Source organism: Pseudopodoces humilis, chromosome 6, assembly GCF_049639895.1.
Source record: "Pseudopodoces humilis isolate 2021_Gansu_Grassland_sample_001 chromosome 6, ASM4963989v1, whole genome shotgun sequence".
NCBI classification, from domain to species: Eukaryota; Metazoa; Chordata; class Aves; order Passeriformes; family Paridae; genus Pseudopodoces; species Pseudopodoces humilis.
Genome location: NC_142205.1, coordinates 70955664 through 70973995, shown reverse-complemented (window position 1 = coordinate 70973995; position 18332 = coordinate 70955664). Strand labels below are relative to the sequence as shown.

The 18332-nt window shown below is 46.0% G+C and overlaps 1 protein-coding gene across 1 annotated transcript; it reads left to right on the top strand.

Moving 5' to 3' along the window:
- Window positions 1–53: 53 nt before the first annotated feature.
- PPEF2 (protein phosphatase with EF-hand domain 2) lies at window positions 54–17160 on the top strand. Its single transcript, XM_088056993.1, has 17 exons — window positions 54–245; window positions 3831–4015; window positions 7152–7279; window positions 7817–7874; window positions 8372–8547; window positions 9554–9668; window positions 10501–10547; window positions 10928–11094; window positions 11178–11214; window positions 11300–11449; window positions 12135–12470; window positions 13181–13366; window positions 14048–14190; window positions 14699–14805; window positions 15688–15851; window positions 16390–16477; window positions 16697–17160. The coding sequence occupies exons 2-17, from the start codon at window positions 3955–3957 to the stop codon at window positions 16876–16878; spliced, it is 2145 nt and encodes a 714-aa protein (XP_087913119.1). The 5' UTR covers window positions 54–245; window positions 3831–3954; the 3' UTR covers window positions 16879–17160.
- Window positions 17161–18332: the final 1172 nt, after the last annotated feature.

Here is an 18332-nt window from a genome sequence, read left to right as displayed (position 1 = left end):
TAAATCAAAGTGTCTGCACCAGTTCTGGGTTGCACGTGCACAGAGACGTGGCCTGTTGTGCTGCCTGCCCAAGGGAACACCTTACTTTATTTTTTGGATTCTGAGGAGGAGATTTTGCATTTGTAACTAAACAAATAGCATCAGAAATCATCGGTCATTTGGGTACTGAATACAACCAAAATTTATCAAGTGGAGAGCTTCAGTTGTGTTTATCTCAACAAATCCATAAATTAGGACTTGGCAAGGTAAGTTGCATTTTCCTTTTTAATTCTTTGCAGCAGGGTTTTGTCTTCACAAATAGCTTCAAGTTTGAAGTAAAATATCCTTTTTTGTATGCCAAGGTGTAGAAAACTGCATTTGGGAGTTTTTTATCTGTAATTCCCCTTTTTGGCATTGCATTAGCTGTGTTGTGGGTGTGTGTTTGAAATACAACACGCTTCACCATCTTGTTTGCAGCTACGAGTGGTGCCAGGTCTGATGTGCACGTGGGCCATACCTCTAGGTATTTACTCTCAGAGGCAAGGTAGGATTGTTGCTTTCCCTAGTGCCTGCTAGCATTTTTTCCCTTGGAAGAAGTATTTGATCGGTTTTTAGTTAATGTGTAGCTCTTAAACTCTTGATGTTTTTCCTTTTAGCAGAACTTTTTCTCTCCAACATCTCTTTTAGGTTTTTCCCTAGTAAACTTTCTAGTCTGTTATGTCCTCCTGTTGCCTTCGCTGTTCTGCTCACCTGTTCCCTTCATTGCTGGAAAGCTGATAAAACTGTCAGGTTAGTGGGCATCCCATCCATGATACAAGAAGTGTCACCTTTGCTAGGAGCAGACTTTCACATGAGCTGAGTTATTTCCTGTGGGTCCTGTGGGTCGAGGACCATGTCCTGCAAATGTCTGTGATGTGCCCAAGTTCCCTGTGTGTAGGATTTGGTTCAGAATGCTGTCCTTTGCTTTGGTTTTGGAGAAGTTAAGTAGCTTAAGCCAGGAAATTTACCTAGGCTTTTGTTGTTTGTGTTTTGGGGTGATTGACTCGAGTGGATTGGTGTAAGGTTTCCTTTCCTGAATTTCCTGGGGTACTAGGTGGTGTTACTGAACTTCTGCTTGTGTTTGAAGAGTTTCAAGAACTGTTACCCAATGGCTTGGGAAGTGCATGGATTATTCTGGCTGCTGTGTCTCTCTCCTGCCTGTGAAACATTACCTATGGTGGTCAGGCAATGTGCATCTTCTCTGTGTGTGCGTGGTCTTCCCCTGAGGCCCTGAACTTGGTGTTTCACAGATTCTCTGTGTCTGTGTGGGGCCCTCGAGTCCGTGACTTTTTAGTGGTGGTTGAAATGTGTGCAGTGGCTTTTGTCACCTGCCTTTACCGTGCATGGGTGTCTGCTGGCAGGCACTGTGCTGTGGTGCATACCAGGGACTGCCCTGTGTGAAGGAGGTGTGAGGAAAGCCTGTTCCAGAGAGAAGGAAATATCTCTGTGGGAGAGGACTGGCAGACGAGAGTAATATGAGGAAGGGGTGGTTGTTAGCTGGCTGTTTGCTGTCTGGATCATGTTTCTCACCTGGAAGTTCAATACAACCTGTACCTGAAGTGATGCTGCTGCTGCTCAGTTCATCCTGTCGTGGAGGCTGTGCCTTGATGGGTCTCTGTTCCTCTTCCATTTTTCAGGTACAGGAATTTAGGAAGGGAAGTGTTGGATGGATGAGGAAGGATCCAAGGTGCTGGTTCTGTTTCTTCCTCAGTCTTTCCAGCCTTGGAATAGGTTTGATTCCATTGGAGCCTGATTTACTCCTGGGCACTCCTTTGCTCAGGTTGTGCCCCTGACCAAAAATCTGAGGGCAACAAATGTAAAAGTTCATGGCTCCAGGAACTGCTTGGGAGGAACCTGTTGATAAGCCTTTCCATAATATGATAATTAGGGCAGACTAACATTAGGTGATGCCTCTGTATGGATGGCTGAAATGTGTTTAAAGTGGGGCTGCCCTAATAATAAATGCCTGTTGATTTTGCAGGGAGAGAAGGAGATGAGAAAAAAACTGTTGTCAAAGGTGCCATCAAATCCAAGGTCAGGCGTACCACCTGCCTTTATCAAAGCAGGCAAGCAGTATGAAGGTCACATTTTATCTAAGTAGGCAGGTGGTACCCCTGAACACACCTTCAGCAGGCTGAACACCATATTTGAATGTTTGCTTCAGATTTGTTCTCCATTGTTTTAGAAGTAATCTAGAAGTGTTCTAGTTCCTGGGAGAGGGGCCAATGCAGAATGAATAATTTATATCATTGCTTCTCTGGAAAGTGGAAACTTGCTGAATCCTCAGATCTGTGTTAAGTGAAATTTTGGTTTGGATAGGCCAGATGGGCCTACGCTCAAAAGTTGTCAACTTTTTCCTGAGTTCCAATTTCCCTGGTACAGGAGGTTACAAACAAGAGCTATAACTGGTGCATTTTGTCTGCAGTTGTCCCTTGGAGCAGTTAATAATGTGGAAAGCTGTCAGAGTACCTGCATTATTTGAGCACAAAGAAGGTGAAGCACTAGGTAAAACTGGGTGTAATTTGGCAGCTATTTCAGGCATTTTGTGACATTGGTAAGAAACATTATTGTTAGAATAAAACAAGGGTGTAGCTGTTCCGCTGAGAGCATTGCAGTGCACCCTGTTGTCACCCACTCGTGGCATTGTGAGGATGCCATTGTACAGTTGGGCATCCTGGGTGAGGGACAGAGAGTTCCAGTCTTGGCTGTGCTTTAAAAGCTCCCTGTGCTGCGGTGTGGCTGAGCAGGGCTCACCTTCCTGAGCAAACATGGGTTGCTCACCTTACACAACACCAGATGCGCTCCTTCAATTAGTGTTTGTGTGGATCTGAGCTATTTTGAGAGGGAAGACGGGGGTTAGGTGGAGAGAGACAGGACGAGGCAAAAGGATTGCAGGAAGTGAGGAAAGGAGGAGTTTTCTTCTCCTGGGTACAAGTGCCTTTGTAGTTAATCTGTCCTGACCTCTCAAAATACTTTCAGCTGTGTTCTCCTGCCAACACCAGTCCTAACATTTTTACAGGTGTTTATTTCCTTCCCTCCATTTTGCAGCTTTCCCCTCCCTGAGTTTCAGGAGAAGATAAGATTCTGTTGAATTCTTCAGTGATACAGCCTGGGGCTGCTTTGGCAGTATTATGTGACTGTTTATTTTCCAGAGGAAATATGTCTGACTGTGAAGGACAATTTGGTTATCCTCAACTCCTTCCGAGTTTGACCTAATCTTGCATTAGGATCTGTTTACTCTGACCGGAGCTTCCACAGCAGTGAGGTTAAGTCTGCATGTCTGCCCTTTTATACTGGCAATTGATGGCATAATAAGCTCCCACACTTTAGCAGATACATGAGATGAAGGCGAGCAGTGTTTAACAAAGCTGGTTATTTTCTTCTGGTAGCTAATTGTTATTTTAGACTCAGCTTCCTGCTAGCTGTGGTCAGATTAAATATCAGGTGTGTGTTCATCCCTCATAATGAGTTATCCTTTACAGGGTGAATATTTGTCTCCACTACATAGTATTTGTCTGCACACGCTGCTTCTTAATGACTTTTTAATGAATTAACAGTATTAAAAATGAAACAGTATTAAAAAGCTTTTAATATGTTTGCCAAACAATCACAGTACCTATTGTTATGCAAGTAGCTAAAGGTGCTGAACTGATTCCTGTTTATAAAGCTCACTTGAAATGTGAAGCAGTGAGACAGAAGTCTTCATCTGCTTGTCTGGGATTAGCTGGAGAAACCTGGTAGTGGAAAATGTACTTGGGCACAAGAGAGGCCATCTGGTCGTTAATATTATGTGTTAATATATTTAATTGTAGATTCTTGGCACTGTGGGAGGTGTTGCAGCTGTTCTGATTCTGACCAAATGGTCTTCCCTGCATCTCGTTTGTGGTTTTGGTGACACTGAGCCAGTCTGCAACGTCGGAGCATTGGTTGGAGAACATGGGATCTGGTAGTTCTGTAAATATCCAGTACAAGTACTCCCTGCAGAAGTCTGAAAGTGGTGAGTGACTTGTAGAAAAGCGATCTTTTCTTGTTTTCTCCTTCTTGTGCTGTGGGGAGGTTGCAGGGAATGTGTTTCTCCTCTCAGTTACCTGTTTTAATAGCATTGAAGTGAGCATCTTTCGGTATCCTGTGAGAAGAATTCTCAGGTGTCAGGCAGAATACAACAGGGTTGAGGAAATAACAGCAATTTAGACGAGAAGTAGGTTAAAATCTAACCAGAAATGAAGCAGCAATTAGGACCAACCTGCTGGATTAAACACTTGCTGCGTAATGCAGGTTTTGTTTCGGCTGACGTGAGACAGTTGTTACCCTGCTACTTTTCCTGGATTATTTTCCAAGGCTCTTACTGGTGCAGGTCTGATTGAGCAGATGCATTAGCAAACCCAAAATAAATCTGGTTATAAACATGGTGAAACAGTGTGGCTATGAAAAGCTGTATAACAGAAAGTGTGCATTTTGTCTAACTACATCAGCACAGTGCTCTTTATCTCTGCTAATAACCTAACTTGTTGATGGCTCTCAAAGCTGTGGTGATTTACTTTTATGAAGCCCTCTGTAATGTTGTCAGTTTTGTGGGTGTGTGCCTGTGTCTGCTGTGGAACAGAGGGAGTTGATGAAGAAGACCTTAGATGTAAGGAGGAGTTCAAAAGTAAATAAATGGTCTTTGTTGTTTGAATCATGTAGCCCTGGGCACTGGCAGAACAGCATGCTGCGACAAACTGTTTGCAAGTAGTTGGAAAATAAAATAAGGATTGAAAGTGGGGACAAGTTTGTAACTCAGACTTGTGCTTGTTACTGTTGAAAAACTCTTTAGTAAACTTAGACTTACCTGTCACCCATAGCACCAGAAGTCCATGGCCTTTTCCAACAAGCTCATGGTTATTTTAAGATGATCAAGTGTAACACAACACTAGTTACTTGTTAGAAACCTTGTATTACATCTGACACCTCAGCAACAGTTGCCCACTGCAGTAAAGCCTCTGGGAATTTCTAGCCTTCGGTTCTCAACACCCTTCAGATCTGGCCATCTGCAGCAGGGGTAGCTGCTTAGCACTTTCTGCCCAAATGCAGTGTGCCAGATGTCATCCCTGTCCTCCCTGCACGAGATCTGCAGGCTGTTTGCAATGGAAAATGCTGTTCAACTGGCCCTGCCTTGGAGTGAAGTCTGGTTTGAGTGCTGCCACTTTGATATGCTTGCAGCATCTTATGTGATAGATGGTATAGTTCATCATAAAATGTGGCTAAGTCTCTTTGGTTTTGTTTTGTTGTTTTTTTTTTCACAAACTGATACTAACACTGCCAGGTATAAATCCCCAGGTAAGCCGCTAAATTACAATACCAGGCTTTTTCAGTTGCAGAGTTGGTCTCTGTAAAAGCAGAGTAAACACTTAAGTACTGTGGATGGTGGTATTTATGTTAACTGTGCACTTGACAACATGTCTTTGATGGGTTTAATTTTTACTGTTTCTAAAGTTGTGGTTTTCATTGGTATGCGTGGAGTCATCACAAGGAATTTTTTTCAAAGCCCAGCAGACCAGTAAGTGTTTTCTCACCAAGACAGAAGGCAAAGAATACAGAAGTTACTCCTGAGTTAAGGCTTGCCAAATCTCACCTTCTTGCCCACAGCTTCAGGGTGTCTCAGACCCCTGCTGAACAGCAGCTGTAGATCTTCCTTTTTTGTGCTCTGCAATTCCCAGTGCTGAAAGAGAATCATCATTTAAAAGATTATTTTCAGTATATAATCCATAGAGATACCTTCTTTAGGGAAAGGTCACTGTTTCCTGAAGAAGTACTTGGAGGGCCATTTGTTGTGTAATTAATGCAAACTGATGGAATTAATATGGTGTCTTTGTGTCTTTGTCTCTTGCCAGTGTATAGCAGCCTTTGGGTAGAGGTGAGGGATTTTCTTCTTTTGAATGAAGGTTTTCCCACACACCTGCCATTGCTCTTGCTGCTTTGGTGAACGTGACAAGGGAATATACCTTCTGCATCAGGCCTAGTTCCCTACCTCTGTTGCTGTCCTTGGATTTTGAAGCCAGCCTGTGGATACAGCACTCATCCCTTTCCCCCCTCGGCGAAAGGTGATGGAGAAGCAGTGTTAGAAGGTGTTTTAAGTATAGGGCTCATGGGTGGGGCTCCAGAAAGGAACAGGAAGGCACGCAGTGTAATCCAAAGAGAAATGCCAAGTAGCAGAGCTGGTCCAAATGGGATCAAGGCCAGCTAAGGAGGATGACAGATCCTAGAGGTACGTAAAATTCTGTGGCAGAACTTGAAAAAGGGAATGTTTAACTGCACCAATGTACTTCAATTGAAACGTGCGCACATCCCATCTGAAATGATCTTTAAAGGGAACACACTAGAATTGGGAGAATACAGAGGCTGTGTTTTAAAGATCAAAGGGCAGATGGCCATAATTTGGTGGGAAATAGCTGGTGTCAGCCCTGGCTGTGGTTTCAGTCTCAAATAGGCACCTGAAAATTCTGCCATCTCGTTCATTCTGTGCCATTAAATGGCCAAAGTTCTGCTTCCCCCTTTTCACAGTGGGTGTAGCTTTGTCTTTATTTTATTGTAAGGTAATGGTATGTTGATATTAATGCTGCAATAGGATCCTTCTTGCACAGTTGCAAAAGCTGAGGTATTTATTTCTCATAAAGAGAGGTAGAAAATCCCCATATTTTTAAGGCTCTAGAAGGAAACTTTGTATCCTGTCTTCCCCCAACTCCTTGCATGGCCTCAGTTAGATTTCTGGTTTCCTGAAGCCCCAGCACCTAGGGATGGTAACATGGACATAAAAATTACCATGGTAGGTAGAAAGTGAGGATATTATCTAATAATACTGAAGAACATGTTAGGGCTTTTAGGCCCTAATACTTTGTGGTTCACGCTGGTGCTGAGGAACCAGCAGCAGTGGTTTCAAGTGCTTCAGAGGTCTCTGGTCAGGTCAACCTCTTGCAAATACAAAGGCAAAAAGAAGAGGGTCTTGTTGCCCTGAGGCACAAGGGTACAATTCCTGGAAACTTTTTCCTGAAAAGGACAAGTTTTCTTCCATGTTCAGGGGTGGGGAAGGAGCTGTTGCAGGTGCCTCAGCTGCAGGCAGTGCTGCTCAGCAGCTTGGTTCTGTTGTTGTCCCCCAGCTTTCAAGGCAGCTGTCTTGATCCAGCAATGGTATCGGCGCCACGTGGCTCGGCTGGAAATGCGCCGCCGCTGCACCTGGAGAATCTTTCAATCCATTGAGTATGCCTGTGAGCAGGATCAGATCAAGGTATGGTGCCAAGGAAAAGAGCAGGTAGGAAAGCACGTGGGAAGGTGGTTTCTGTGCCAGACTCTGGCTTTCTGACTCTGGCTGGTAACCCTCTAAGTGCTTCAGTGGGCAGGGTTTCCTGCCTCTTTTTAACCTATGGATTCCCTGCCTGCTTATGTTGCATAAAACACGAAGTAATGAACCTCAAAAGCGAGCCATAAGAGCCATTTAACAGGGCTTTTCTGGAGTCTGAACACAATAAGCAAGTCTATTTGGTTTGCTACGTTTTAATTTGGATTGAAGTTCTCTTACATGGCTGACTCCTCTCAGGGAGAGGAGGGGCTCATAGCATCCTTGTGCCTGTGGCTGAAGGTAAAGCCACTGTTTTGAATTCATCTCAAGACAGTCAAAACTTAATTTGGTACAATGAGAGTTGCTGTACATAGCAGACAGCATGAGAAGGGCAGAGATAATACTTCCAGAAAGATAATGATGATAGGTTGCTACTCGGTTGAGTTTAATTCTGGGGTGAATGATGGGCTCTCCCTCTTCCTGCAGCTTCACAACTTCTTCAGTTACCTCATGGACCAGTTCACACCAAGCAGCAGCAAAGAGAGTAAGTGTGTGTGCTATTGTTAGATGTGGCACCAGCAGTTCCAAAGGCTGCACCTTGTATTATTCATTGCCCAGTGCTGGGCAATCTTCAGGATGGCACATGTGGCCAAGAGTCTCAAGAGTGATGGCATCAGGAATAGAGTGAATTGCCTGGAGACTACGAGCTGTGCAAGGGATGGGGGGTAATTCCTGCTCTTAGGAGCTGGAAAGAGGCATAAAAGTTGAGTATTTTTTCACAGAATCACGGAATGGTGCACAGTGCACATGGAGATTTCTCTGCAGCCTTTCCCCTGCTGCAAGATTTGTAGCAGTGCCGAGCAGCACCCAGCTTCCATGGCTGCAACTGCTCCCGAGTGCCAGCCTAAGCAAACAGCTCTTCTGTAGCAGCAAATTACTGATACAGGTAGAATGATACCTGGAGCCAATTAACCTCTTTTTTGTTTCTCTCTTTTTTAAATTTTTTTTTTTAAAAACCAACCCCACTTATTGGCTGTCCAGGGGATTTTATCAGTCGCATGTTGATAAGTGGGGAAAGTTACAAAGAGGCAGAGTTGGAAAAGTACTGTGACTATGAATCCATAGAGGTGCCAGACTCCTACACTGGACCCCATCTCTCTTTCCCTCTCCTCCCTGACCATGCCACGGCCTTGCTGGAAGCCTTCCAACAGAAACAAGTAAGGATCCCAAAAGGTACCATGCTTTTCCCTTCTCTGAACAAGGGTGTAGGATAGATGATTTGGTCTTAGCTTTCTTACCAAGCTCAGCTGGCTGGCTGTTAATTATGGGGCTGGAAACTATATGGTATTTCCTAATGCCATAGAAATGTTCTTATTTTTGAAAATATATTCCTAACAAAACCAAATACTTTATATATAGGGGTGTACCAAGATTAACCTGAGTTTTATTTTTTAAGGGAAAAATTAGCAACATGTCATGTTAAAACTTTTCACCATTGTTTGTTTGAATTTCTCAGTTTGTAAATAAGTATAGGATGGCCCAGAGAGAAATAGCCAATTACTATGTTTTGTGCTATGCCACTCTGATTTAAAATGTAAACTGTGAGTTTTTTTGATGAGGAAGTTGAGTATCACTCCTGCACTAGCAAGACAAGTCTTGATCCAACTGCAGTGTTCTGCTGCCATCCCTCAGCTGATGTGCTTGAACTCCAAAATAGGCAAAAACACCCCTTCTCCAAAGAGAACTTCTAAACCAAAGGTGTCTCATATCCCAACTGTATTAAATGCCTACACCCTGGCTTTGAGCATCTCTATCACTGCAGGATATGTGGAAACTCACAGACTGGTTAAATGTGGAAAAGCTAAGAAGGCTCTAGAGGAGCAACTTCTTACCTGTGATATTGGGCTGGAATTTCAGCTGCTCCTGGAGGTGATGTGGCCTAGTGTGGGTATAGCCTTGTCCACAAGGTGTGCTGTGGGGCTTTAGGGTTGCTTTGCCAGCCCTCTCAGTGCCGAGGCTGAGCTGCACTGGGCAAGTGTCTGCCATCTTGCAGTTTCCCAATATTTCCCTCATCTTGTTTGTAAGCCCATAGGTCAGCACAGACTGCCACCCCAGGGAGAGTTTCTGCCACCCCGGCTATCCTGGTAGAGTCTTTGCAGCCACGGTAGTGCTGCTCAGAGGCCACTGATTTCCTGCTTTAATCCCTTCACTTTCTCCCAGTAGCAGCTCCACGCTCGCTATGTCTTAAACCTCCTGCACGAGACCAGGAAGCACCTCAAGCAGTTGCCAAACATCAGCCACGTCTCCACCTGCTACAGCGAGGAGGTCACCGTGTGTGGTGGGTCCCTTGCAGCTCCTATGGGAGGGGGTGGGACAGAGAGAAAATGATAGTGAGAGCACGATGCCTCCCTCTGTACTGAACTTGGAACACAAATGCTCTCTATAAGCTGAGTGTGTGATGACTTGAGAGGCAGCTGGGTCTGTCTGAAATACCCAGGTGACCTTTTTTCTCTCACCCCAAACTTGGAGCTGTTTTACTAAACCACAGAAACCACACACAGCTGAGGACTGGTCACAGAACTTGGTAGTGGTCTGACCTGTTCTGTGGTCTGGGATTTTTTAAACAACAAAATCCTGGAGCTGTTCTGGGTGAGCACCAGCAAATGCATGCAGATCTGGAATGTTATCGCATCTTTGCATCCTATAAGTAAATTTGAGACAAAGCTTTTTACTTTTTTCCTACTCTGACTAATGTTAAAATATTGAGATATTTCTGCAAAATACGTAGCTCAGACTTTTGCATGCTATCAGCCTCTGGAAAACCTCTCTCCGCACTATTATGTTAAAAGAGAATTAGATTGTTATTTTGAATGCAAAGCTTTCTCCCATGTAATACCAATCTTGTGCCGTGCTGTGCCATCACAGGAGATAAATGAAAAAAGTTTCTAAATCAGTCTTCAGCAAATGGTGTAGGATTTTTTACTGCACTTCTCAGACTTCAGCTCAAGCCTTACATCACGTCCTTTTTCTCTAGGCTTGCAATTCCCTGTAGTGGAGTGTATCACATTCTCAAAGTATTTCAGTGGGGATTAATTTATAAAGGATGTATGGGTGTTTTTTTTTTGAGTTCAAGGTAAATATGCTGTGACTTGTCTCTTTGTGCCTGCTAGGAGATTTGCACGGCCAGCTGGATGACTTGTTCCTCATCTTTTACAAGGTAGGCACCAAATTTGAAGAGGGAGGCTGTCCAGGCATTGCAATGGGTATCCCATGGGTCGTGTTGAGAAGCGTTTGCAAAATTGGGTCAGTCGTGTACAATTCCCCAAGTCAATTTGATTTGTTTTAAATGGCTTCACAAATCAGTAGCTTACTCCCTTGCTGACCTGGAAATCTGATATCCATGTCAGTTTTATTACTGCCAATGGGTATTTTTCTACTGCTGATACCAATGATAAACCTTTGTGACTGCCAGTTTCACTGCTGGGGCCCACAGGATAAATATGAGCAGGGAACTGTGGTAACCTGGGACCGGGAGCGAGTGACTGCAGCTGGGGGGAGGCCTCTCTGGTGATATCTGCCTGTTCCTTGCTCTTACAGAACGGCCTTCCTTCCCCTTCCAAGTCCTACGTGTTCAATGGGGACTTTGTAGACAGAGGCAAGCAGTCCCTTGAGATCCTTGTTATCCTCTTTACCTTCCTCCTGATCTATCCCAAGGAGGTTCATCTCAACCGCGGGAACCACGAGGACCACATGGTGAACTTACGGTACGGCTTCTGTGCAGGGCTGAGCACGATGTCGAGGGCGTTGTGCAAAATCCCACTGAGCTTCCTTTCTCCTGTTCCTTTAGCTATGGTTTCACCAAGGAAGTGATGCAGAAATACAAGGTAGGCCAATGTTTGTGTCTCCTTTACCATGTGAGACGTGTGTTTAAAAGACTTGATGCTTTATCTTTTTTTTACTTTCGCTCAGGTGCATGGGAAGAAAATCTTGAAGATGTTTCAGAATGTATTCTGTTGGCTGCCCCTGGCCACCCTGATTGATCAGAAAGTCCTCATTATTCACGGGGGCATCTCTGACACCACTGACCTGGACATGCTTGAGAAAATTCAAAGGGACAAAGTAGGTTTTATTTCCCAGTTACTGAAAAGACAAGTGTTGCTGATTTGTGGTGGGGAGCTCATTTCTGCATGTCATCTTGGCTGTTGACGAGACAAATCTAAGAGATGGTCTTCCTAGAGAAACTTGTGTTTAGGTGTAGGCTTCGGTTTGTTAGTGTGTGTGTGCACGAGCTGTGACAGGATGAAGCACTGTTGGTTTCTGGAATATGTGCTGGTGCTGAAGTAAAAACACAGTGATGATGAGACATTGTCCCGCAGCTCCTTAGCCTGCTTTTACCCCCTAGGTTTCCAGAAGGATTTTGATAAGTCATTTAACTTATTGTCTCTGCCTCACTCTCTAGTTGGGCAATATCACTTTCCTTCTCCAAATATAATGACAGCTCTTGTATTAGTCACTAACATTTCCTTTGCTCTGCTGCACAGTTGCCATTGCAGATGAAATCTGTGTGCATGAAGTCAATGAAGGAGAGTGAGATGTGATGGATGTAGGGCCCAGCTGTAAACCCAGGATGGCTTGTATGAGAGGATGGCACTAGTAGTTCCCCACAGTCAAGCAGCAGTTGATGGCAGAAGGGAGTGGGCTCTGGGGGCTTGGATCACTTCAAGTCTGCCAATGGAAGGTGTTAGAGCTGGAGATCTGGGTTTTCATGCTGTGTTACCAGCTCCATTTCTCTTACCTCTTTCAGTTTATTTCTGTGTTAAGGCTGAAGAAAAGAAAGGAGTCGAGTAGAAAAGAAATACAGGCCATAAATGGTGAGAGGGAATCGGGCACTGATGCAGCAGGGAATGAGGCAGCTCCCAGGTTATCCCTGCAGCCCCAGTCAGCCCAGGCTCCCAGCACAGCCAACAGGCTGGAGTTCTCCAGGTGGCTCCGGCAGACGGTGCAGGAGCAAATTGACACGTGCCGCCGGCTGGTGGACATCAGTGAGTCAGAGCCAGAGGAGCTCACCTATTCCAGCATGGTCTCCTTGAAGGGTGTGGATGATGAGCCGTGCTGGAGTCGCCAGGAGGAGTGGAAGCAGGTGAGGAGTCTAAGCAGGGTCCTGAGCTGGGTGTGCTGTGGGTGCCTCCTGCAGCAGTTGGCCCTTCAGCGGGAGGTGGCCGGGAAGGGCTGCTCTGTGTGGCTGGGGAGTATTTTGTTGGGTCCCTTTGTTACTTTCTGAGAGGAGCAGCTGGGGACTTCCTTTCCAGCCTGAGAGTCTCTTCTGTGTGCTCTGAAACCACGGTTACTTAGTTGACATTAAATGTGACCTTCCAGCACTGCACACCTTTTCACCCTAGCGCTATATATATTGATGTCAGGGTTAAAGAAATTAAACTTTAATCCAAACAGTGGTTACTGGGTCAGCACTTGTATCTCTAGAGGCTGCAGAATGTCCTGGCTAGAGAACAAAGGCATTTAATACTAAGCCTGCTAATGGCCACAAGATCTGCTGGTTGTTCTTGCCCTGGGACTTGTGTTTTGGGATGGAGGAAGACAGGTAAGGCTCTTGGGCATCTTAATGCTAGCAAAGGCAGCCGATATCAGGCCTGACCTATGCATCTCTCTTTCCCCAGACACTTTGGATGTGTGTGTAGCTCCTGGCCAACAACACTGCCACTTGTGAGGTGGCCCAGGTCTGTGACAGTCTTTGGCTGGAATGCAGGAAACACGTCTGTTCCTCTGCACTATGGTTATAGCAGCAGTCTAGGGGGGGATTCAGTGATTCAGTGAACTTGCCAATCCTTTCAGGTGTTAGACATCCTCTGGAGCGACCCCACGCCTCAGGAGGGCTGCAGAGAAAATAAGGTGCGAGGTGGTGGATGCTACTTTGGGCCTGATGTGACAGAGAAGTTCCTTGAGAAGTACAGCTTGCAGTTCCTGATCCGCTCTCACGAGTGCAAGCAGGAGGGCTATGAGTTCTGCCACAACCGCAAGGTCAGTTGGGGGTGGTATGAAGGACACTTGGGTTTCCATCCTCCCAGGACAGGGTTTCTGGGGGAGTGGCTTGTCTCAGTTCTGTATTTCTTCCAGTGGGGCTCTAAGCACATGTAAAATCCTTGAACAGGCTTAGTGGGAGTTAACTGAAGTGTGTTTCCATCTGAAGTCTTAGTTCAGGGCAATCTGGAGCCACCTGCTCTGCCAGGGACATGCCTGTGCAGGCAAACAGTGTCCTTGTGTGTGGTGCTTGAGAACCCACTTGTGCCATGGCCCCACTTAGTGCAGCTGCTGTTGCAGATGTGCTACAGAAGGGTGTTACTGAGCTTGCTGCAGGTGAGTTCTGTTCTCAGAGGATTCACAGTCAGGTCAGTGGCTTTGTCAGGGCACTCAGACTCTGGAGAAAGGAACTGATGGGCGAGAGCGCAGGTGAATTGCGGGAGCCCAGCATGTGGCCAGATGCACGTCTAACTGGTGCCACCCATGAGGAACTCACACCTGCGAGGCTTCCAGGCCGGCTGCCACCTGACTCTCCCTCTTCTCTGTAAAGATGTAAAAGATGTTAAAAATGGTGTATTCACAATCTGTTCCTTTTGGAGGGGATCAAGTGAGTTGTTGTCACATATATAAATATTACAGGATGTATGTACTGACTGCAAATGCCTCTTTTTTTGGGATTAGGTGTTGACCATCTTTTCAGCCTCAAACTACTACGAGATCGGCAGCAACAGGGGAGCCTATGTGAAGCTGGGACCAGACCTCATCCCCCACTTTGTTCAGTACCAAGCAAACAAGACAGCCCATATGCTCAATATGACCCAAAGGCAAGGCTTTCCAGTTGCTCTCTTTGCCAAGTCAAAATTTTTCCAAGTCAAAATACTTCATGCACTTCTACGAAGTTTGACTCTGAAGATGAACTTTCACACCTTGATTTTCTAAAGAATAGCTCTAAAGGAGGGATCAAGCTTTGTACTTGAAGTTGCTCAAGGCTTGAGAAGGGAATGTTAACAAAATTCCAAGGGGATTTTTCTAAAGGTTGCTGGTTTTTCAGCTTTTTTATGCCAGGTTTTAGCTTTTGACCTTTTTCTGAGGTTCTCTTTTGCTTTGTTACTTGACAAATGAATGCAGGGTCTCCTGGCATCAGCTGCAGGGAAATGCCCTGGGCACACAGTGCCTTGTCACAAGCACTGAGATGTAGCTGAGCAGAGCAGTTGTGTGAGGGTCTGGCCAATCCATGGACCAACCAGGTAGAACACTGGGAGGGAAGGTGCAGTTTTCCTTGTGATTCATGGCAAGACCTTCAAGTGCTTCTCTTTGTTCTGCATCCCCCAGAATAAGCAGAGTAGAGGAGTCAGCCTTTCGAGCCTTGCGTGAAAAGCTCTTTGCTCACACCTCAGCCCTCATCAGTGCCTTCAAGGCCTACGACGGGGACAATACAGGTAACTCAGAGCTGAGGGGCTTGTGGGTTCCTTGCCTGGTTGGATAGGGCTGAAGTGACTGAGTTTGTGGCTGGCTGGGAGACTGCTCAGGGACAGTTGTCACAGGGAGGCTCTATCAGACCTTGCCAGAGGTCATTTGCTGTTACTCAGTCTCTGTGGATGCCTCTGAGTGACACCATAAAGTGGGGGTGCTGGAAAAGCAGGACATCATGAGCCTTATGTGTAGCAATTGAGGCCAGTCCTAGAAGAGCTCCTTGCAGCTGAAATACTGAAGCATTGGAAAAGAGGACCTGGAAGTCTGTTGTGTCACTTGAGAAGGGTTGAATGGTCTGTAGAGCTCCCTCATCCCTGGAGGGGGATCACTGGGAAGAGCAAAGCAAGCGATGTCTTCTGTGGCAGTTGCTTCTTGTCAGAGCCTGAAGGAAGGAGTGGAGAGTTCTTACTTCTCTGGCAGACAGGAATGCTGTGTTGGTGCAGTGACTGAGAGGTGTTGCTGTCCATTGGTGGGCTGGGGGAGAAAAAGTGGCTGGCTGAGCTGCTCATGGGGAGAATTGTGCTCTTCGTGGGCAGCAAAACTGTTCACAGGAATCCAGCTCAGTTGTTAGAGCAGCTGCTAAAATGGGCAGTGGGCTGCAAATTTCTAATCAAATACCCAAAGTCAGTGTCTTGCCTTTGTTCAGATGTTGGCAGCCTTATAGCCTCAATTTGTTGCAATGATAAAAAGCTTGCCGAGGCCTGGGGGCGGTGTGCGCGCGCCTGCACTGCAAAATTAACACTGTCCTGTCAGCAGCGCCTAGACTGTGTGTCACTGTTTCAGGCTTTCTTTGCCTTCACATGCTTTCCCCTACCTGTGTCCCAGAGGTGTCTCCCTTTTCCCTGCAGGAAAGATCACTCTGAGCAACTGGGCGACAGCAGTGGAGTCGGTGCTGCGGCTGGGGCTGCCCTGGCGAATGCTGAGGCCACAGCTGGTGCGCAGCACCGAGGATGGCATGCTGGAATACAAATCCTGGCTGGATGACCTGGCCATGGAGCAGAGGAGCCAAGAGGTAAGCACTCACCCCCTTCCATCAAAGCACAATGTGAGCAACTGCTCACCAGATCCCTGGCATGTGCACACCAATTATGGTGCAAAAGGACAGTGGACGGTTCCTGCACAATCCAAAGCCACACTAAAGTTGATAGGAAGTCTTGCCTGAGCTCAAATAGTCCTGAGGCACTCAGCCCATTTTACAAATAGATGATGGATGCAAAAGCAAAATTTTGAGGTAGTTTTGGATGCAGGCTTGTGAGTAGGAGAACTATTCCACTCCCCAAGTAGCAGTTTGTTAATTACGCCCAGCAAACACAACTCCACAGTGGTTATAAAATGCAGCCTGGCTCGCTGTTAGCCCAGGAGAGGGCTGTTGGGAAGGGACAAGTTGCCCATGGTCTGTTCTGCAGCTGCGCAGAGGGTCCAGTTGAGGGTCCACACACCTGGTTGATAAGGCAAGTTCTGGAGAGCAAAAATATTTGTGGAGACATCTGCAGTAACAACTCAGAGAGCAGAGGTGTCAGGTGGATGAAAACTGTCTTCATGTCTTTCAGCACATCCAGTCAAGCTTGCTGGAAGTCATTTATCGAAACAGATCCAACTTAGAGACCATATTCAGGATCATAGACAGAGACCATTCAGGTAAGCAGGTGTGCAGGGGGTGTTGATCGCTGCCTTGTGTTCCCTTGTGCTTTGGAGCTTTAGTATGTCTAGAGGTGTTTTTGTTTAGGCTTGGATCCTCCTCCTCCCTCCCATGATTCTGAAATGTCCATTTGCCTCTCTGCTGCTCGAAGTTGTGTTTTAGCCAGCGATCTCCACATCAGGAGATGCAGCTGCAGCATCTGAAATGCTCCTCCACAGGTCTCATCTCCTTTGAGGAATTCCAGCAAACCTGGAAGCTGTTCAGCTCCCACATGAACATTGAACTCACGGATGATGGCATTAACGACTTGGTTCGCAGCATTGATTTTAACAAGGATGGCAACATTGACTTCAACGAGTTCCTGGAAGCCTTCCGCCTCGTCAAACAGTGCCCGGCGTGAGAACCTGCCCAGGGTTACCACGTCCCATGCCTTGATTTCCATAAAGCCAGGACTGCCTGACCTAACATAGAGGGTGCCTGCAGATGGCAAGCAGGGAAAGGGAAGGCAGGTGCTCAGAACAGACATCACTGTAGGCAACAGCCGTGACCCATCTGGGGAAGGTAACAGGTGAAACAGATGAGCTGCGCTTCAGTTTGGGCTGTTCTTAAAAGAAGCTGCGTTTTGAGTAGTTTCCTGCTCAAAGGGAAGATGCAACTTAGCTTCTCTTGGCAGTGTGAGGAAAGGTTACAGGTATTTTCAAAAGCAGTGAAGTGGAAGTTGAAGTATTGCTTGTAGGCAGCGTTTTAAGGAGGTAGCACCTCTTTGATCACAGCTTTCCTTTTAATAAACCATTTTTTCTAGATTGCTGTTGTTTGGTTGTTCATTTCTTCTCTAGTTAATTCTGGGAGCAGCAGTGCTGCTCCAGTCATGATACCTACTTCCCTGCTCGTGTTCCTGTGCGGTGGTAAGCTTGTTCTGGAAGTTTGGAGCTACTGAGTATGTGCAGTAGAGCAGGATCTTGGGAAAAATACCTCAAATGTGCAACACTGTCTCTAGCAGGGGGACTAGAAAATCAGACACCTACTGAGGTAATTTCATTTTCAAAGCCCAGGGCAGTAGATCAAGTAGCACCCTGCTAGGGAGCCTATGATGCACATTCAAGTTATTTTCAAAGCATATCAAGAGTGCATAAAAGACTGCAGCTTTGTGAAGCGGGGTAGTGTGAAGAGTTGGCAAAACAAGAAACAACGTGTTTCTCAAATAGAAGCATCCCAGTCCAGCAGGCAGAAGACTGAAGACTGCTAGCCTGGCCCCCAAGGGAGAATTCCAGTCTCACTGAATTTCTTACCAAGCTTGTTGCCCAGTGCAGACAGTTTACTAACTGGAACTATGCTTCCAAAAGGAAACTAATCCTGTTCCCCCTTAACTAGAGTTCCACATATGCTTTTTCAATTGTAATGGAAACGTGCTTCCAGAAACACACTCAAAGTGCACAATACAGGTCCCAGTACATTGCAGCTGTATTTCTATTTTTCTATCCTTCAAATTGAATGAATGGAATTAATTTTGATAGCTAAAGAAAAGAATTATTTTGCCTCTTCCATGTTTGTTTTTGCCGTACAAACTCGTACTGCAGGGAACACTGGTTATTTGTTTCAGTTTTTTTTGGTGACTTTTGTAGTGAGGAAAACAGCAGCTCTCTCTCCATGGCATGGAGTAGAGGTAGCTGCTTTGCAGTGCTTGCTACCAGGTGAGATCTAGTTTACATTTTGGTTGGGGAACTGAGGCTGCCAAGGGCTGTGGCACTGGGTTTGACAGCCTATTACCTGCAGTGCCTGGAGCAGAGTGAAGTTCTCTTACCTGGAGTTGTGAGCAGGGTCACTGCTTTGCTGATGTCACCGACAGCCAACACC

Bases quoted from the DNA above. Each gene is read 5' to 3' on its own strand.
- PPEF2 (XM_088056993.1), top strand. From the start codon at position 3,955: ATGGGATCTGGTAGTTCTGTAAATATCCAGTACAAGTACTCCCTGCAG. The intron at 9,669-10,500 runs GTGGGTCCCTTG...TGTGCCTGCTAG, and splicing joins CGAGGAGGTCACCGTGTGTG to GAGATTTGCACGGCCAGCTG. The intron at 16,478-16,696 runs GTAAGCAGGTGT...GCTCCTCCACAG, and splicing joins CATAGACAGAGACCATTCAG to GTCTCATCTCCTTTGAGGAA.